Source organism: Phodopus roborovskii, unplaced genomic scaffold (assembly GCF_943737965.1).
Source record: "Phodopus roborovskii unplaced genomic scaffold, PHOROB, whole genome shotgun sequence".
Lineage (NCBI taxonomy): Eukaryota > Metazoa > Chordata > Mammalia > Rodentia > Cricetidae > Phodopus > Phodopus roborovskii.
The window spans coordinates 28,510,597-28,528,428 of record NW_026125295.1 but is presented as its reverse complement, the minus strand read 5'-3'; the positions used below and the strand labels follow the sequence as shown (position 1 = coordinate 28,528,428).

The window sequence follows — 17,832 nt, the reverse complement described above, 5'->3', positions numbered from 1 at the left end:
CCCAGAAACCCACTGGCAGACAAATGTTCTATAGAGACTGGCGAGCTCAGGGAGCTACCAAAAGAAGCTGGAAAAGCTAACCTACCATCTTCCATCTGCAAAAAGGATCAGCTGTAATAGCTGACCAGAGTTGATTAACTGCTGCAAGCTGTTTGGGAGTGTTGTCAGACAAGGTTTTGCCAAATATAAAAGTGATATACCAGCGCCAGAGGGCTGAGGTTTGATGATCACATATGGTCATCACATACTCTTCTTCTGCCCATGAATGATGACACACTGTGGCCAGATGCTTGGCGTGATGCATGCTCTAACATTCAGTAAAGAGACATAAGAACTCACTAGCTTCAGTTTTAAATGTAGCCCATTTTCTGAAAACATTCTTTTGCTTAAGTTTTTTTTTTTCTTTCAGAAAACAACATATACCATAAATTGTTAACATTTTACTTCTAAAGGGAATAACTTACTCATTTTGTGTTAACAGAATGTGGGTTTACTTGAAATCATGTATGCATAAAAAGTGGGGATTTCAAACGTATTTCATGTAAGTGGGTAAGAGAACGTCTGTTAAATAATTTTGTAGTGCTAAATGCTTTTCCTTTTATTGAAAATGTAACTTTTTTTCATATCATATATCCTAATTACATTTTCCCCACCCTCATCTCCTCCAAGTCTTACCCAATTCCCCTCTACCTTCCAAATCCACCCCTTTTCTGTCTTTCATTAGAAAACAAACAGGCTTCTAAGGGATAATGATATAATATAATAAGATAAGACAAAACTAACAATGGGAATTGGACAAAACAAACAGAAGGAAAAGAGCCCAAGAGAAGGCACAAGAAACATAGATCCACTCATTTACACACTCAGGAATCCAATAAAAACACTAAGCTGGAAGCCATTTGGGATTATAGGGTTAAAAGGAGAGAATCACACACACACACACACACACACACACACACACACACACGTATAATAAAAATTTAAAAATTATATAATTTTTAAATGAAAAGCCTTGACATTACAATGTGAGTCAAGGAACCTCCATAGATGTGAATGAGTTCATTTTCTTTTGGCTATCTACTTCCAGGCATGCAGCCTACCCTTAAGAGTAGTTTGTTTCCCCAGTGAAACTCCCTTGAAGGACATTAGACTTTCATTTGCAAGTGGTTATCAGTTGGAGACTGCTTCTGGGTTAGGAGTGGGGGCACGTGTCTAGCTCTCCTTTCAGTTCTAGGGCCCTGTGTAGCTGCCTCAGTCTCTGTGAGTTCATATAGTTTTGAGCATGTTGATTTAGAGGGCCTTGTTTTCTTGGTATCATCCATCCCCTCTTGCTCTTAAACTCATTCTGCCTCCTCATTAGTAGGTTCCCCTGAGCCCTGAGGGAAGGGATCTGATGAAGGCATCCATTTAGGCTTGAGTGTTCCAAGACCTCTCACTCTCTGCATACTGTCTGGCTGTGGGGCTCTTTTGTATTTGTTCCATCTACTGCAGGATAAAGCAGTCATCTTCCAGGCTGAACAGGTAATTCCTCCTTGAGAGGAGCATGGTACCAATTGAAGGAGTCAATGGATATATGGGCACTGGAAGAAGCTGAATATCCAATACTCATCCTGTGTCTTCATTTCCTCACAAGAAATTTGGGGACATTTAAAAATCTTCTACATTATTATTCAGAGGTTGTCTTAATATATTCCAAAAATACTGTTGGATGGATCACTTCTTTTTCTCATTATCAGGATTATTTTAAACACTGTTGCTTTTCTTGTTCTTGGCAATTCTGATTTGGGATTTTAAGAGTTCCAAAAATTATTAGCTGAACAATAAAATTTGGTGAAGACAGACCATGCATCCTGTAAGCGAGACACAGCCTCATAGAGGAATTATAGGGTTATTATTTGAATAATAAATTCTTCCTTACCGAATGTGTTCTTTAGTTGAAACATGGTACATGTTTGTTCATAGACCTAGAATAACAAATAATTTTTTCTCAGAGTTTTCTTTGATTCCTGTGGCTAAGCCTTGACTTATAAATTGTGAGTGTTTGAAACTTTTTAATGAAAATACAGACTTCATGTTGTATAGTAAGGGCTGTGGCAGAATGGCTTTCATTTCCTTTGTATCATCCTTTGCAGTTGGACTTGATAATCATCCACCAGCAAGTGGAAATTCTTGGGAGTAAGTACATCAGATTCTGTATTTATTAAGACCTATGAAAAGTCTTTACTGTCCACAAGTTTCCTTACAACTAAAATGTTATAAACAATGGCTAAAAGATCAAATGATTGCTTGACCTATTTTTTTAAACCAGAATCTAGTTTATTAGTTTAAGCACAACTATAAGTATAAACGTAAGTCTCTCATAAGAGTGACATCCAAATCTAATAAAGTTAATCTTAAAGTGACAAGCAGTAATTAATATCCCATGGATATTAATCATTGAAATTTCTTAACATTCTGAGAAGGGGAAATCACAGTTGAGAGCACATTAAAATTTAATTAACACAAATGCCACATTTTATTGCTTCACAATTGACTCAATAAAATAGGCATATAACTTACCAGTTGTATGAGGATGATTAATAATTTCAAATTGCTTGAGTGTTTTCTATTTATAAGAGTCTATATTACTCCAGATATGTCAGAATTGAAGTTAGCTCACCACTAGTTTGAAAGCTAGAAGAAATTTTAGATACAGTAAAAAAAAAATACCACTGTAAATTGTCCAGATAACTTGCAGAAGAATAATAGGGTTATTATTTGAATATCATATTCTTCCTTAAACAATCTGTTCTTTCATTGAACGGTGTCATGACATGTTTGCTCTTAGCTCTAGAATAAAAATTAGTTAAGATGTTAGTTCTGTTCTCTTATCTTGCTTTGATGTCTGAGGCTCAGTCTTCAAAGTTTAGAGCATGGAAAGAGATGTATATGAAGGTGAGACTTGCAGCTAGTAATTCTACAACAACTCTATGTTCTCATAATACTCCTTTAATTTTTGACACATGGTGATCCCAATCAAAGCATGTCTTGATAGCATGTGTTTTCCAATAGTGATACTCGGTACTGAGACCTCCAACAAATATGAGATCAAAAACAGCTTGGGACAAAGAATTTACTTTGCAGTGGAGGAAAGCATCTGTTTTAATCGTAATGTGTGTTCCACGCTGAGAGCCTGCACCCTGAGGATCACAGACAACTCGGGTCGAGAGGTGATTACAGTGAACAGGCCCCTAAGGTGTAACAGCTGCTGGTGCCCTTGCTACCTACAAGAGGTTGGTCACTGCCTCTGAGCATCTTTCATTTTTAAGATCATTCCTTTAAGTGGCATTCATCTGGAGCTGTGAGACAGTCAACCTAACAGTTGTTTCCATTTATATCTTCTATTTTAGGATAAGGAAAACCTGAGAATTTGGTGAGGTACTTCTTCCATTTGTAACCCATAACTATGGCAGCTTGCATTAAATTAAATGGTAAAAGGAGCTCATGCATCCTATAAATGAGACATAGCCTCCTGAACTAACATATTAATCAAGTAATTGTGACACCTATAGGTTTCCACTACATAAATACTGTTGTTTTCTCTGACAGTAGCAATGCCCAGGAGGTGCCATGGCACTTAACCTCTTCTAAGGTGTTACCTTCTCTTGGTGTTATTCGTCTCAGAGTAACACATACTATTTGCATGTTCAATAAACCCATGGTATAAAATAGAGTGATGTTTCTCAATTATTTTATTTTAAAACATAACTGAGTGCCCTTTTTAATAGAGCTGTAACAAGAATTTTCATTTTCAATTTGATGTTTCTGTGAACTAGAATATTATTTCATTCTCTATTCTGCAGATTATATATATATATATATATATATATATATATATATATATATGTGTGTGTGTGTGTGTGTGTGTTCTGAGATCTAAGATGTTTTATATTTATATATACTCTTACCTATATTCATGTATGTCACATATATATATATATATATATATATATATATATATATATTCCGGGGAAGTGTTACGCATATCAGTGGAATAAATCCTTACTATCTCTATGACAAAATACAAAAATGTCAAAAGAAAATAGCACTTTATATCCTAAATATATATACATATATACGCAAAATGCACTATATATAAAATATACTATATATAGTCAAAATGCAACATATATACATATATATATATATACTGATATATATATATAGTCTATCTAAGAACACTGTAGACATATACACAAGACAATAAACTTAGCATGAAGTAAAAAATGATATAAATAGAGAATTGATTTACTTCAAAGGAAACATTTTCTATTTGTCCCCTTCCAAGGTATCTTACAAAAGGATTTTATTTTGATTACATTCAAATGCTAAAATAATGTCTGAAATGAGGAATGTGAACATTCAGCAGTTGGTAAGAGAGTTTAAAATACATTGGAGTTATGGCTACAACTGAGAAGTAGTTACTGCCTTTGTCCACACTAGCAGGTATAACCCATTCACTGTCAAGGTGAGATGGAGTGACAACTGTGCTAGGGACACCAAGGCATTTAGAGTGGAGTGCAAAAGATATCAGGGTAATAAATTCTCATCATTTTCATGACAAAACACAAAATGTTAAAACACCAATTTTCATTCTAAAATACATTTATAATTACTCATAATATACTAATTATTTCATAACAAATATCATACAGATGTAAGTTGACGTTCTTATGTTGTTAATGCACAATAACCTTTTAAAAATTTCATTTTGTTACTATATTCTCTTACAGCTAGAAATCCAAACCCCTCCTGGTACAATAACTGGTTATGTTACACAAAAGTGGGACCCCTTTCAACCCAAATTCACAATCCAAAATGCAAACAAAGAAGATATTTTGAAAATTGTAGGTCCTTGTGCAACCTGTGGCTGTTTTGGAGATGTGGACTTTGAGGTATGAATGACAAAGTTTTGCTTAGGTCCTGATTTCTTGCAATGTAATTAAATTTATAAAATGTCCAAATCATGGGGCTGGAGAGATGGCTCAGAAGTTAAGAGCACTGACTGTTCTTCCAAAGGACTGGGGTTCAATTTTCAGCACCCATGTGGCAGTTCACAACTGTAACTTCAGTTCCTAGGGGGTCTAGCATCCTCACCCAGACACACATGCAGGCAAAACCCAATATACGTTTAAAAAACCTTCAGTAAAAAAATAAAAAAACCCAAATCATGATGTATCCTGTAAATATATTTTAAGAATTGCTTATTAGTGCGCTACTCTAATAAATCATGTTTCCTTGTCAATAATAACAGCCATCACTCCAGAGATTCTAAGTCCATGAGATTTTAGCAAGAATAATGCAGTGACAATGTACTGTCCTTAGCCATTTTGTTTGTCATAGTTCACTGCACACACATTATTCAAAGAAACTTAACAATGCAAATGAGAATTATAAAATCAAAATTGTTGACATGTTTGCAAAATACAACACATAAACTACTGTACTTCCTTACCTAAAATAATAAATGTCTTGTTATTTTTAACTTTAGCCTCTGAAGCTTTAAATATCAAACACACACACACACACGGAGAGAAAGTATTGTGATTTTTTAGATAACCAATATGTTGTGATTGTTAAAAATCATAGTAACCCTATGTTTGGTGAAGTTGATTCATAGGGAGTTAAAAGCAACGTGGGACAGAGTGAGTATTCGTATTTTCATCACCAAATTTATCTCTGCCCTTTCCTGTTGGCCTGCTTGATGGACATTTAACCCCATCCAGGTCTCATTTCAGAAGCATACTCCACTAAAGGGACACTGTATAAAGCTATATTTGTAAGACTGTGCCATAACGTGCTCTTGGGTTTCTGGAACTGAATATGAAAATAGATCATTGCAGATTTAACCTGCAACAACATTCTCTCTCTGTCCATCTCTCTCTCGATCCAAGTTTCCTCTCCCTCCCATCCTCCCATGTTCCCCCAACTCCCTCCCCCTCCCCGTCCCATACCCCATCCACTCCCCAGAGAGGGTGAGGCATTCCAGGTGGGATCATCAAAATCTGTATGGCCTAGGCCCTCTTCCCTGTCTCTAGGTTAAGGGGGTATCCCTCCATGGGGAATGGGCTCCTGAAGTCCTTTGTGCACCAGGGATACAACCTGGTTCCACTGTCAGAGGTCCCTTAGACTGCCCAGGCCTCCTAACTGACACCCACATTCATGGGGTCTGGGTCAGTCCTATGCTGGTTTCCCAGCTATCAGTCAGGGAGGGGTTCATGAGCTCCCCCTTATTCAGGTCAGTTGTTTCTGTGGGTTAACATACGCTTAACATATTATTGTGAACATACATTATAGGCAGGGTTGGAGAAAACCATTGGCCTTTAATGCATCTCCTTTTCTTTGTTTGTTTGTATCTCGCCAGATATACAGAGTTTTCCAGAGTTATGCAGGAGCCTACACACACTGAGAACATAAACTTTGTTAAGTGACTTTTCCTGGCCCAGAATTGTTAAGGGTGTGACAAGACTTTTTGTTTATTTGGTTTTTGTTTTGTTTTTTGTTTTTTTATTACAGGGTTTCTTGGTGTAGCCCTGGCTGTCATTGAACTAGCTCTGTAGACCAGGCTGGTCTCTAACTCACAAGGATCCATGTGCCTCTGCCTCCTGAGTGCTAGGATTAAAGGTGTGTGCCAACACTGCCTGGCCACATGGCTTCTTAATAATATGACTGAGGAGAATGTAAACAGCATGGTTTAGTTTTCATGCTATAGCTATGTCCTAAGAAACCTTCTCTATTTTCTATTTTCTATCATCATAGGGAAAGGGATCCATATTAAGTAAGTGTCAGTGTCAGCATGATAAACAGGATAAAGAAATAAACAGGTATTATAGTCAGATGTAGATACTCAATGGACATGGTAGACTTCAATGTCAGACTCATCTCAATCCCATGTTTATACATTAGCTCAAAGTGATGTATTACACCACGCTGGTTAGAAGGGAATGTGTTGAACAATGACTGAGTGTAACATAAAAGTGTAGTTTGACAATATATTTTGTTTAAAAGCTTTAATAATTCCATAGTTGATAATTTTTCACGTTTATGAATTATACCTAGAAAATAATTTAATTCATCCAAATAGTATTTTAACACTATTTAATATTATTGTAATACATATGGGTACACACACAGTATATATATATATATATATATTGTCCATATACATATTTTATGATGGCAAATTCAGGTTTAAAATCTGAACACACGTACCTTCATACTTAGCTACATAACTAAGAGATGTACCTGCTGCCACCTTGTGGTTATCTAGCCTTAATTATTTACTCCATCTGCATAAAAAAATGAAAAGGAAAACAAGTTATAATGGTCTGAAATTCTGGAGTACTGTGGAAGTAAGTATCCACACCTGTGCTGATAGACAGGCACAAACAACATAGAGCTGCCTTTTGGGGGAAAATGATACAGCAGCTCAAGTTCATCGGAAAAGCATCATACTGAGAAATGTCAGCTATCTCTTTTTATCTGCAAATCTCATACCACTTATTTTTCTTTTCAAAGGTGAAAACTGTTGATGAAAAGCTTACAATTGGGAAGATTTCCAAGTACTGGTCTGGATTTGTCAATGACGTATTCACAAATGCTGACAACTTTGGAATACATGTTCCTGTAGACCTCGATGTGACACTCAAAGCAGCAATGATTGGAGCTTGCTTTCTCTTTGTAAGTATGGTCTAAGCTGCATGGATGACTTCTGTCCTTACATACCAGACTGTGTAGGGCTAATCCTCTTCCACACAATCTTGACCTATGGAGCATGCTTCACATAAAGAAAGCAGTTTAAGATAGGATCATCATCCTTTGAGAATGAGAATTTAGAGGTTTATATTTCACTCAGGCTGGTATCACAGAAGACAAGAAACACATTTGCCAAAATGCTTGACTAGCTCCTGTCTTGGGTCTTGCTGATTATGATCCTATGGGTTTCTTTTCTTTTCTTTTTCAAATAAACCATCTTTCCTTTTCCTTTTGTTGTTGCTCAGAATTTGAGATCTCAAATTTAATGATGGCATCATCTATGCTGCTTTATATATTAAAATTATTCAAAATCTTTTGAGAAATCGGCTTAAATCTACAAATCAAAGTTATTCCAATTAATATTCCCTGTCCCCAATATATTCATTCATAGAACTTCTTCACTTCCTGTTTCTCTTTACCATTTTTGGTCATTCCACACTTCAGTATTAACTTTTTAACACACACAAACAAATACACATAGAGACATACTCTTCCACATATACACACGTAGAAAAAACACATTCTCACACAAACACATGTTCACATACCCTTCCTTTCGGCTACTCATTAGATCCTTCTGATTATTCACTTAATTTCATATTTAAAACAGTCGATCTGTGATGTTCTCCATTAACTTACTTTGCAGACAGGCTGGTGACAAAGCATTCCTAGTAAACAAAAGATGCTTTCTAGATCTTAAACCTTACTGATTTTTCTTTTTGTTCATTTTCCAAAGCCTGAATATCTGTGCTTTTGCAGGTATGTTTCCTGTCCTTTGCTCACATTCGTTGAGAGATTAATGTGATACAGGCAGGTTGTTTAGATCCCACCCAATATGTAGTACATCATACAGTCTCTGTGTGCCATGAAAGCTTGTAGACTCTCAGCTTTCCCTGGGGACACCAGGGCCCAGTGCTTGAACACATCGTCTAAAGAGTCCTCGATGCTCAATAAACTCAAATGAAGACTGATCTAGATAGTAGTCCAGTTATACGAATGGGTAATATTCCCGCAACTAAGAGAGACATATACTTAACAGACAATAGAAAGAACTTTCATCCATTTGTGAAATCATAACTTTATGATGTCTTTGCAATTTTGCCCAATATATGCTTTGAGATAGTTCCTCACATGTACAAACACTTCAAAGGTGAGGCCTTTTATCATTTCTTCCTCTGCCTGCCTTATCATATTTTCAATTGAATTTTACAGTATTGGTCACCCCCAAAATTTTGATTGATGATATTGGGATTGTTTAAATAAGAATTTTAGTTCCTTACATGATGAAAATTCAACATGTGAGAATCATGAACCTTAAAGCATTATAGTTTTTATTCATCCAATAAATCATGCATTACCGGAACTCTACTAAAAACATCATTGCTTCATATCATCAAAGCTGGCATGTCAAGCTATCTATCCTAATTGTTGCCTCTTTTATAAATTCATTCATATTCAGTCTATTTATTTGTAGGATTTTATGTTCTTCGAACATTCACTTGCTGGATTATAACAAGCACGATGACGAAAACAATGAAATATGCAGAACGCATTTCAGTAAGTAAAAGGCAAGTTTAAATGATCTCCTTCCTTTGAAGATGTCTATGTTTGACACTATCTAATTCTTTTTCATTTTCTCCTAGATGTCCCCTGGGCTCTGAATTTAATTTCTGAATGGTCTGAATATTTTAATTTTTATAACTAAATGTTAATTATTATATTTATTAAAACATGGTGTAATGAGACAATTACCTGGTTGTGAATGCATGATAGCTAAATATGCAATTACTAGTGTGAGTACAAGGTTACTTTGGGATATTACCATTCTCTTTTTATCCTTTTGAAGTTATTGCAATGGTGAGCATGAAAGATGAGAGCTAAGGCTTGCAGCATCACTGATGGGGATTCAATGTTTAGAGAACACTTTGAAGTGTCTCTGCTACTAAGGGTGGTTACTAATCAAAAGGCTTGAATTGCTAAACTATCTTTTCAAAAGTAGTTCCTTTTGACTTTCTTAAATTTATTTCTTTTTATAATTGTCTCATGTAGTCCTAACAAATTAAAGTATAAGCATTATTTTAAAATGCATTTTTTCACATTTTTGAGAGAAAAATCTCATACATCCTAGACTATGTTAATTTTCTTATTGTAAAAATGTCTTATTTATATTGGAAAAGTTAGAGATTAAGTAAATAATATGTGTAAAGATCTGGGGGAAGATAGATAGCTTCTGTTTCTTGAAGAAGCAGAGGCACAGTTATATAGTCTGTAAGGCAATTAACAAAGCACTGAGCAGACTCATTCCAGAGATTTAAACAGCCAAACAAATAAGACTATAAATTAACAAAAGCAGCCTTATCAACCAGGATTTTATCTAACTGCTATGAAGTTTTTGCCAGTAAAAAGATCTGTGACTTCAAAATGAAAAATTGACAGCTCTGGAATTGAAAACAAACAAAACCAAAAGAGTCAGACCTGAGTGCATGTCTCAGTGCGGAGGGAAGAAAGCACAGTAAATATAACTGATTCAGAGCTAACAAGAGCTAACAAGAACCACTCCTAATTCCTATAGCATGCTCGTCCATCTGCTTCCAAAGCCCTTCAGCTAGGTTCCACCTCCTGAACATCCCAAACAGGGCATCAAGTGGGAACCAAATGTTCAAATACATGAGCCTGTGGGAGATATTTTCATCCAAACCACCTCCTGAGTTCAAGGCCATACTGGGCTGCAAAATCATGCCCCATCTCAACCTCATACCCTCCAAAATAAAAACAAAACAAAACAAAATTTCTTAGTTGAACTGAAGCTGGTGTGCAGTATCTGATGCTTGGCAATTTTATGAAATGTATCTCACATTGTCTCGCAAATGTACATACTTTTGCAAAAATCAGTCTTTGAATAAATAAGTTTAATGCTGGTTTTAATTGCTACCCATTGGGATGATAAGTTGTCAGTCATTTCTCTCCTAAAAGGTCAAGATTTTTATATTTCCAGACCCAGGAAGAAAAGTAATTCATCTTAAATAAATAGACATAAATAGAGCTGTTAACTTGAGCATGGAGGAAAAGAAATCAGCAAGAGATATGAGCATTTAGAAAAGAGAATTCTTGCCAATTGGAAATCACTAAGTCTCTGAGTCAAACAGTTTGATAAACACAGGAAGACTGTGACTGGGGTGTGGTGATCAACAGGAGGTACAATGACAATGGGTTTTAACAGACTATTTTTCATGTGCCACAAAAAAATCTTAAAATGAATACTAAAATCTTCCCATGAATCACCAGTATTTCTCCACGACAGAGAAGTTTTAACTGGTGCAGTAATATGTGTCTTGGTACTTGGAAAACAAGAGAATCTGAAGTCCGAGGCCAGTGTATTATAGAAAACTCAAAATGAGCCTTGTCAATCACCAAAAGAGTTACCATGATAGATAGAAGGACACAGTCACACAATATTAAATGTAGGGGCATAGTGTGGCAACAGAGCACTCTGCTAGCAGATACAGGTCTGATCATGGGGACTAAAAGTAAAACTAAGAAAAAAAAAGGGGGAATATTTGCTAGACAGTCTAAAACACCAGGTGATAAATTAACAGCTCACTAAAATTCTGAGTTTCTTGAGTTTCAGGTAGTACACCATATGGATTTTTATATTTGTAATTTTTACTACCAAAGTAATATATATCTGTGCACCACTTAAGTATCTGATGCCTATGGGGTCCAGGAGAGAGCATCGGATTCCATGGAATTGGAGTTACATACTGTTGTGAACTGCCATGTGTGTGCTGGGAGTTGACCTAAAGTCTTCTGAAAGAACAGCTAGTGCTTTTAATATCTGAAGAATTTCTCCAGTCCATTAACATTTCTAATTCAGGAGCTCTATGTCATTATTTTTTTGTTAGAGAGTCTTGAATCCAGTTTATAACTTTCCAAATTACCTATTTTTCCTTTCCATAAAATTTGACTTTTGTTTCATTTTGTGGGTCTTCCTTTGCTTTGTTGTTGGTTTTTATTTGTTTGTTTGCTTTTTTCTGTATGCTTAGGGGAGGCCAAAGGCCAACCTTGGGATGTTTCTCATGTGCTGTCCACCTTGGTCTTTGACACAGGGTCTCTTGCTGGCCTGGAGCTCACAAATTAGACTAAGCTTGCTATCCAGTGAGTCCTGGGTCAACAACTCACTCTGCTTACTTAACAATGACATAGTTGGGTTTTGTTGTTGTTGTTTGTTTGTTTGTTTTGTTTTTTGTTTTGTTTTAATGTAGTATGCTAGAAATTGGATTAAAGTCTTCATGTTTGCATAGAAAAGCTGAGCTGTCATTAGCTTCTAAGATTTGATTTTTTAATCTCTCCTTATTATATTTTTTAATTTATTAAATTTGTATTTTGACCTTTCTGTAGATGAGTATAATGCATTGATTATTCTCTAGGCTTACCCTCTCTTGTCTCTCTCCTCCATCAATCTCATCTTCTCTCTATAAATCCCTTTATCACATCTATGTTTATGATTTGTTTTGAGGCCTGATGTGTTTTTCACCAGGGTCATCTGTGTGACTCTCTTTGGAACTATATAGATCCTGGTAGGGTCACAGTAGTTATACTACTGATGGCAGTTACTTCCACAATTTATCAATGAATAGAAACTATTTCAGTAGAATGAGAAGAACCCTATGTCCCTTCTTCATTCATGATTGACTGTTGACAGGTCCACTTTTGTGCAGAGACAATATAAGCAAGAACAGATGCATTAAGCTCATTATTGGAATGACTGTATTGTAACACTTTCTAGCCCTTCTTCAGAGCTATCTTCCAGCTCTTACATTCTTTCCATATCTTCCTCAACAATGTTCCTAGAGCCTTACAGAAGAACTTGTTTGTGGCTATGCACTCAGCTTTTACTCATTCAGCTTTTTTTTACTTATTCTCACTTTCTTGATCAGCCATGTATGACATTGCATTCACTGCTTTTCATCAAGGACAGGCTTTTGTGACTGAGACTGAGGAACATTATATCTATAGACATGAATCATTAGAAGGTAATGTGACACTGTATCTAGTTAACTAAGCAACATTAGTAGATTATTCTCAAGGCATGGCATTTTTATTTTTACTCGGGTTTACAATACCAAAAATGTAGTCCCTCCAGTGGACTCCAATCAGAAAGCAGTTGTTTACCCCCATAATAGTAATGTCACTATTGCATAATTAGAGAAAATTTGCCTGGCAGACAGGTACTGTAGTTTGTAAAGTTTACAACTAATTTGTAGAGTTTACAACTACTGGTTGCCTTCCCTCCCCCTTCCCCCTACTCCCTACCCCCTGGCAGCCTACATGATACCTTCTAGATGTATGAAGCTTAACTGGCAGGGAGAAAAATTTCCAGTCTGAGACACTGCTCCTATCTAGTATACTTCTCTAGTGCTGTGATTAAAGGCATGAGCTCTGTTTCCTCTTTTATACTGATTCACTCTTATGTAGCCCTGGGTAGCCTTGAACTCACAGAGATCCATCTGTCTCTGTCTCCTGAGTCCTGTTATTAAAGATGTATGCCACCATTGCCCAGCCTCTATGCCTGTGTCTAGCTTTGCATTCTAATCTCTGTCAAGGCTTTATTAAAACATAAACAATAGATCACCACAGGAAGTTTCTACTTATAAATATCTGCTTTTAAAAGATCATCTACACTGGAATTATAAAATATCTAAAACTTTAAAGTTTGCTACCTTGCTTGAAACAACACTAAAACATGATGAAAATGTTTCATAAATATATAAAAGCTAGCATTAATGAATATTTTAGAATACAAGACTAGTCTTGTTACACATTTCTTATCCAATTTTGGTGCAAAAAATAATTACTGTAAGCTCACAGGTTTCAATGAAGGAATCAATCTAAGTAGTGGATGTTAAGTAACCTGTCCAATTTTACAGACCTGATGAGCTTGTGCCTTCTCTTTAGGATGAAAATATAAGTGGGCAGAAAATGGGTGGGGGATGGGGGACACTTTTAAACACATAGAATGGGAATCTGGACAGGCATAGCAAGAGGGACTTCGTTTCCTCAAGATTTAAATAAGCAGTAGTCTGTTCAACTATACCTGCCATTCTTATCTGGAAAAGCAATATGAACAATGAATTCAGACTTCCCTATGAAGATAGCATGTTTGTGATGTCACCTTAGTGATGGGCTTTGGAGCAGCCAAACCAGGAAAGTCCTCTTTGTTAAAAAAAAAAAATTTAGACAAGATTAATACTCACATTTAGCCAATAGTAGTAAACTTGAAGAATAATTCCTCAATTTTTAATCCTCCTTTTGTTTGCTATTGCATTGTCTTTCAAAATTAGTTTCGCATCACTGAACTATCAGGAAACATAAACTGGGTATTTCACTACCGATACTTCATTCTCAGGTACTCTGTGCATTTTAGGCTGTCTTTAAACACCTTGAATGGTAGCAACAGAAAATGCAGAAGAGGAGTAAAAAGAATTAAGCAGTTCTTATGTTTAAAACTATGGCACTTGATTAAAATCCAACCATGTGAGATAGGTGAAGGTAATACGTTTCTAATAATTTTTCCATGCTGCAGATGGCAGCAACACTTCACATTATCATGGACACACTGCAGCTAGGCAAGAGGTTTCTGGGAAAAAGCTCGTTTCTATTAGTGATTCACTTTGTGCTTTCTGTAATCTGTGCAAGCATGCAGGGTTCGTCAGCAAGAGGGGGAACTTTGATGTTCATTTCCTTATCAACAGAAAAGCAGACTCTTTTTCTAGCTGCATGGTACACACCACAAAGATTTTGTACTTTCTGCTTTCAGGAAATTGACATACAATTTCAATCAACTTTGTCATTTTCCCTTGAATGCTGATGAGCATTAGTCCAACAAGTGAAGTGAGAACAACCAGAAAGATCAAGCTTAGGAGCTGGGTGTGATGATTAACTCGTGTGATCCTGGGACTAAAGAAGGTGAGGCAGAAAAACTGGCAGAAAGTTCAATGCCAGACTCTTACACACAGGCCCAAAACATGATTTTTGATTGTCATTAAGACTTAACCTCAAACAAAAATCTAAAGTTCCTGAGAATTTTCCAGAGAGCCTATGCAGGATGGCCATTGTTATTGCATCAAAATAGGGCATCCAGCATCAGGTCAGATCTTTCCCCCCAATGTAATTCAATCATCAAGCCAGCATAAGGGAGTCTACTAGTGAATTATGTGAAAACAAGATTTTAAGACCATGAACTAGTATGAGCACAAAACCATGATACATACACCATGCAGAACTGGCTGTGATATCAGAAGGGAAAGGGGAACTAAAACAGAGAGAAATCGCTCTATCCCGGACAGGTGATTTTCAACCTAGTGTGTATTTAACTGCAGAGTTTGATGTCTTCTTAAATACCAGGGTCCAGGCCTCTTTGCAGACCAATTAAATTTCAATTTGTGCACCTGTTTTCTTAGTCGTTGTATGCTTTTATAATAAGTCTGTCTAAAAATTCTATGATAGGCAATAGCAACTAAGTGCTGAAAAACATATAAATTTACTTTGAGTCCAAACTCCACACTTATCATTCTAAACCTTCAGTAAATATGGATTCTTAGTGGATTCATGATACCCTGGGGTCTGTGTGATTATTCCTAGTTTATTTCCTTTGACTTGCATTTCAGATGCAGCAAGTAATTGCAAATTAGCAATACTTGTAATGGTGTCATCTCATGTCCTAGAATCCTGTATTTTAGATTCCAAGTCCTGAGTGCAACCTTACAGGAACCCAGAGGGTTTCAGTCAACTGTCACTGGAGGTGAGCAAGTAGACTCCTCCCTTATTAAGGAGAAAACTTAGAAATTAAGAATTGATGAGATATTAAACAACTTTTTTCTGTTTTATGTTAGGTTGTAAATAGATAAGACAAATAGGTCAGCCAGAGCTACATAAACAAAAACTCTCTAGATAGAAGATATGTGTGTGTGTGTGTGTGTGTGTGTGTGTGTGTGTGTGTGTGTGTGTAAAGGATGGAAAGAATCTACAGCACATAAGAGACTAAAGCAAGTAGATTTGTATAAGTGTTTATAACTTTATAACAGCGATGTGCTTGCAAAACCATAAAAAAATACATTGAAAAAATGGAAGGAGGGGTGGAAAGAGAAAGAAGAGAGAACAGAAAAGAGGAGCTGTTTAAATTCCTTATCATAGAAGTAAACCACCTAAAAAAGATTCTCCTTTTTCTCAGCTGCATATTTAACAGAATGGCTGATAATACACAGATCCACTACAAAGTATTTAAATGTGTAAATTACATTTGAGTAAGCATGTGCTAGATCTTGTAACAGTGAAGCTGTAAGGAATCACAGAAACAGTAAGATCTCAGATCTAATTTCGGAAAAAAAAAACTTTGGACACTTTGCTTCAGAACACAGATTTAGCAATTGTTTCTTGACCTTCCGGCTAAGAACAAATATTGTGTATTTTGGTTGGCTAATGCATTTTCAGACTGCCTCTTGTCAAAATTAACTATAAAAAGCTAGCTGTAGTCTTTGTGTACATGACTTACGCAGAGAAATGAAGTGAGTAAATAATAGGAAAAGGTCAAATTTCCTGTTGGAATAACAGAAACACAGCTACATATTCATCCACAAGCCACATAAAATGTGCAAATTGTGATTAAAAGGATGACATCCAAATACCTCTACTCTCCAGGTCTCAGACTGCTCTAAACATAATTGTTTCTTCAGCTTTGCTCCAACTAGCAGAAAAATAAACACGCATTATAGAAAATGACATCAATAGTCTTTGTTGTTGTTGTTGTTGTTTTATTTTTTGATACATGGTTTCTTTGTGTTACTGCTTCAGCTGTCTTGGAACTCTCTCTGTAACCTCCCTCTGCCTCCTGAGCACTGGAATTAAAGAAGTGTGCCACTGTAACTGGCCTTCTATTCTTAAATATGACTAAACTACATACTATTATGATATGTATGACACACATATATACACACATACACATGCACACACATATACAAGTACAGAAACACTTATAAACATACTGGATTGGTTAATCTTTTTAATCAACCTGCCTATATCTGTAATTAATTAAAACCCAAGCATCTGGGCACACCTGTGAGGGAATTTTCTTCTTCAGATTACTTGAAGTATAAAACCTAACCTAAACCTGGATTATTTGATATCAGATTACCCTAAATCTGGGCCACACCCTTTGGTGGCAGTCCATGTAAGTGGCAGGCCACATAAAAGAACATGAAAGAAGGAAGGGCTTGCTTATTGCCTGCTTTCCCTCACTCTACCTGGAAAGTCCAACTACCCTGTTCCCGAGGCTCCCCCTTACAGTATTAGAACCTGCTTCTTTAGGTCCACCATAGACTGAAGACAGACAGCTCTCTAGGACTTCCCTGGGACTTCAGCGCCAAACTGTGACTGTTGAGATGAAACAAACTACCAGATCCTTGGCCTAGCTATCAGGAGACAGCCATTGTTGAACTACTTGGACCTACCATCATAAAAGTCACTTTAATAAGTCCTTTTTCTGCATATATATATATAATTTAGCATAATGTTATATATGATATATAACATATATAAATATATGCGTTAGTTCTATGCGTTAGTTTATTCCATCAGTTCTGTTCCTTTAGAGAACACTAATACACACACACACACGTATATACATATACACATACATACACACATATGCAAATGTATCTACACACATACACATTCACACACACAGAGACATGCATATGCACAACATACACACACACACACACACACACACGAGAGAGAGAGAACATGTACAACTAGATCTTTATCTCTCAGTCTGTTGTTCCAAAGAAGAAACAAATATAAACTGGGGAAAGAAAGAGAATTAAACATTGAAAAGAATATTCTGCTGTTCAATGAAAAATTGGAGACATTTTTATATTCATTAAGGGAGACTAGGAGGCTGTAAAAATGAACAAAAATGAAGAAACTCATGAAAACAAACTTACTATATGTATTATGACTATGATAATTTAGGATCAAAAT

At 36.1% G+C, this 17,832-nt stretch overlaps 1 protein-coding gene across 1 annotated transcript in view; it reads left to right on the top strand.

Moving 5' to 3' along the window:
* The window catches only part of Plscr5 (phospholipid scramblase family member 5), a 57,871-nt gene that overhangs the window by 11,605 nt on the left and 28,434 nt on the right, over positions 1–17,832 (top strand). The window contains exons 4-8 of the mRNA XM_051207210.1: positions 2,133–2,175; positions 3,052–3,272; positions 4,773–4,934; positions 7,558–7,719; positions 9,269–9,351. Of these exons, the coding sequence (XP_051063167.1) occupies positions 2,133–2,175; positions 3,052–3,272; positions 4,773–4,934; positions 7,558–7,719; positions 9,269–9,307 (627 nt within the window). The 3' untranslated portion in view covers positions 9,308–9,351. The remainder of the gene's footprint in view (positions 1–2,132; positions 2,176–3,051; positions 3,273–4,772; positions 4,935–7,557; positions 7,720–9,268; positions 9,352–17,832) is intronic.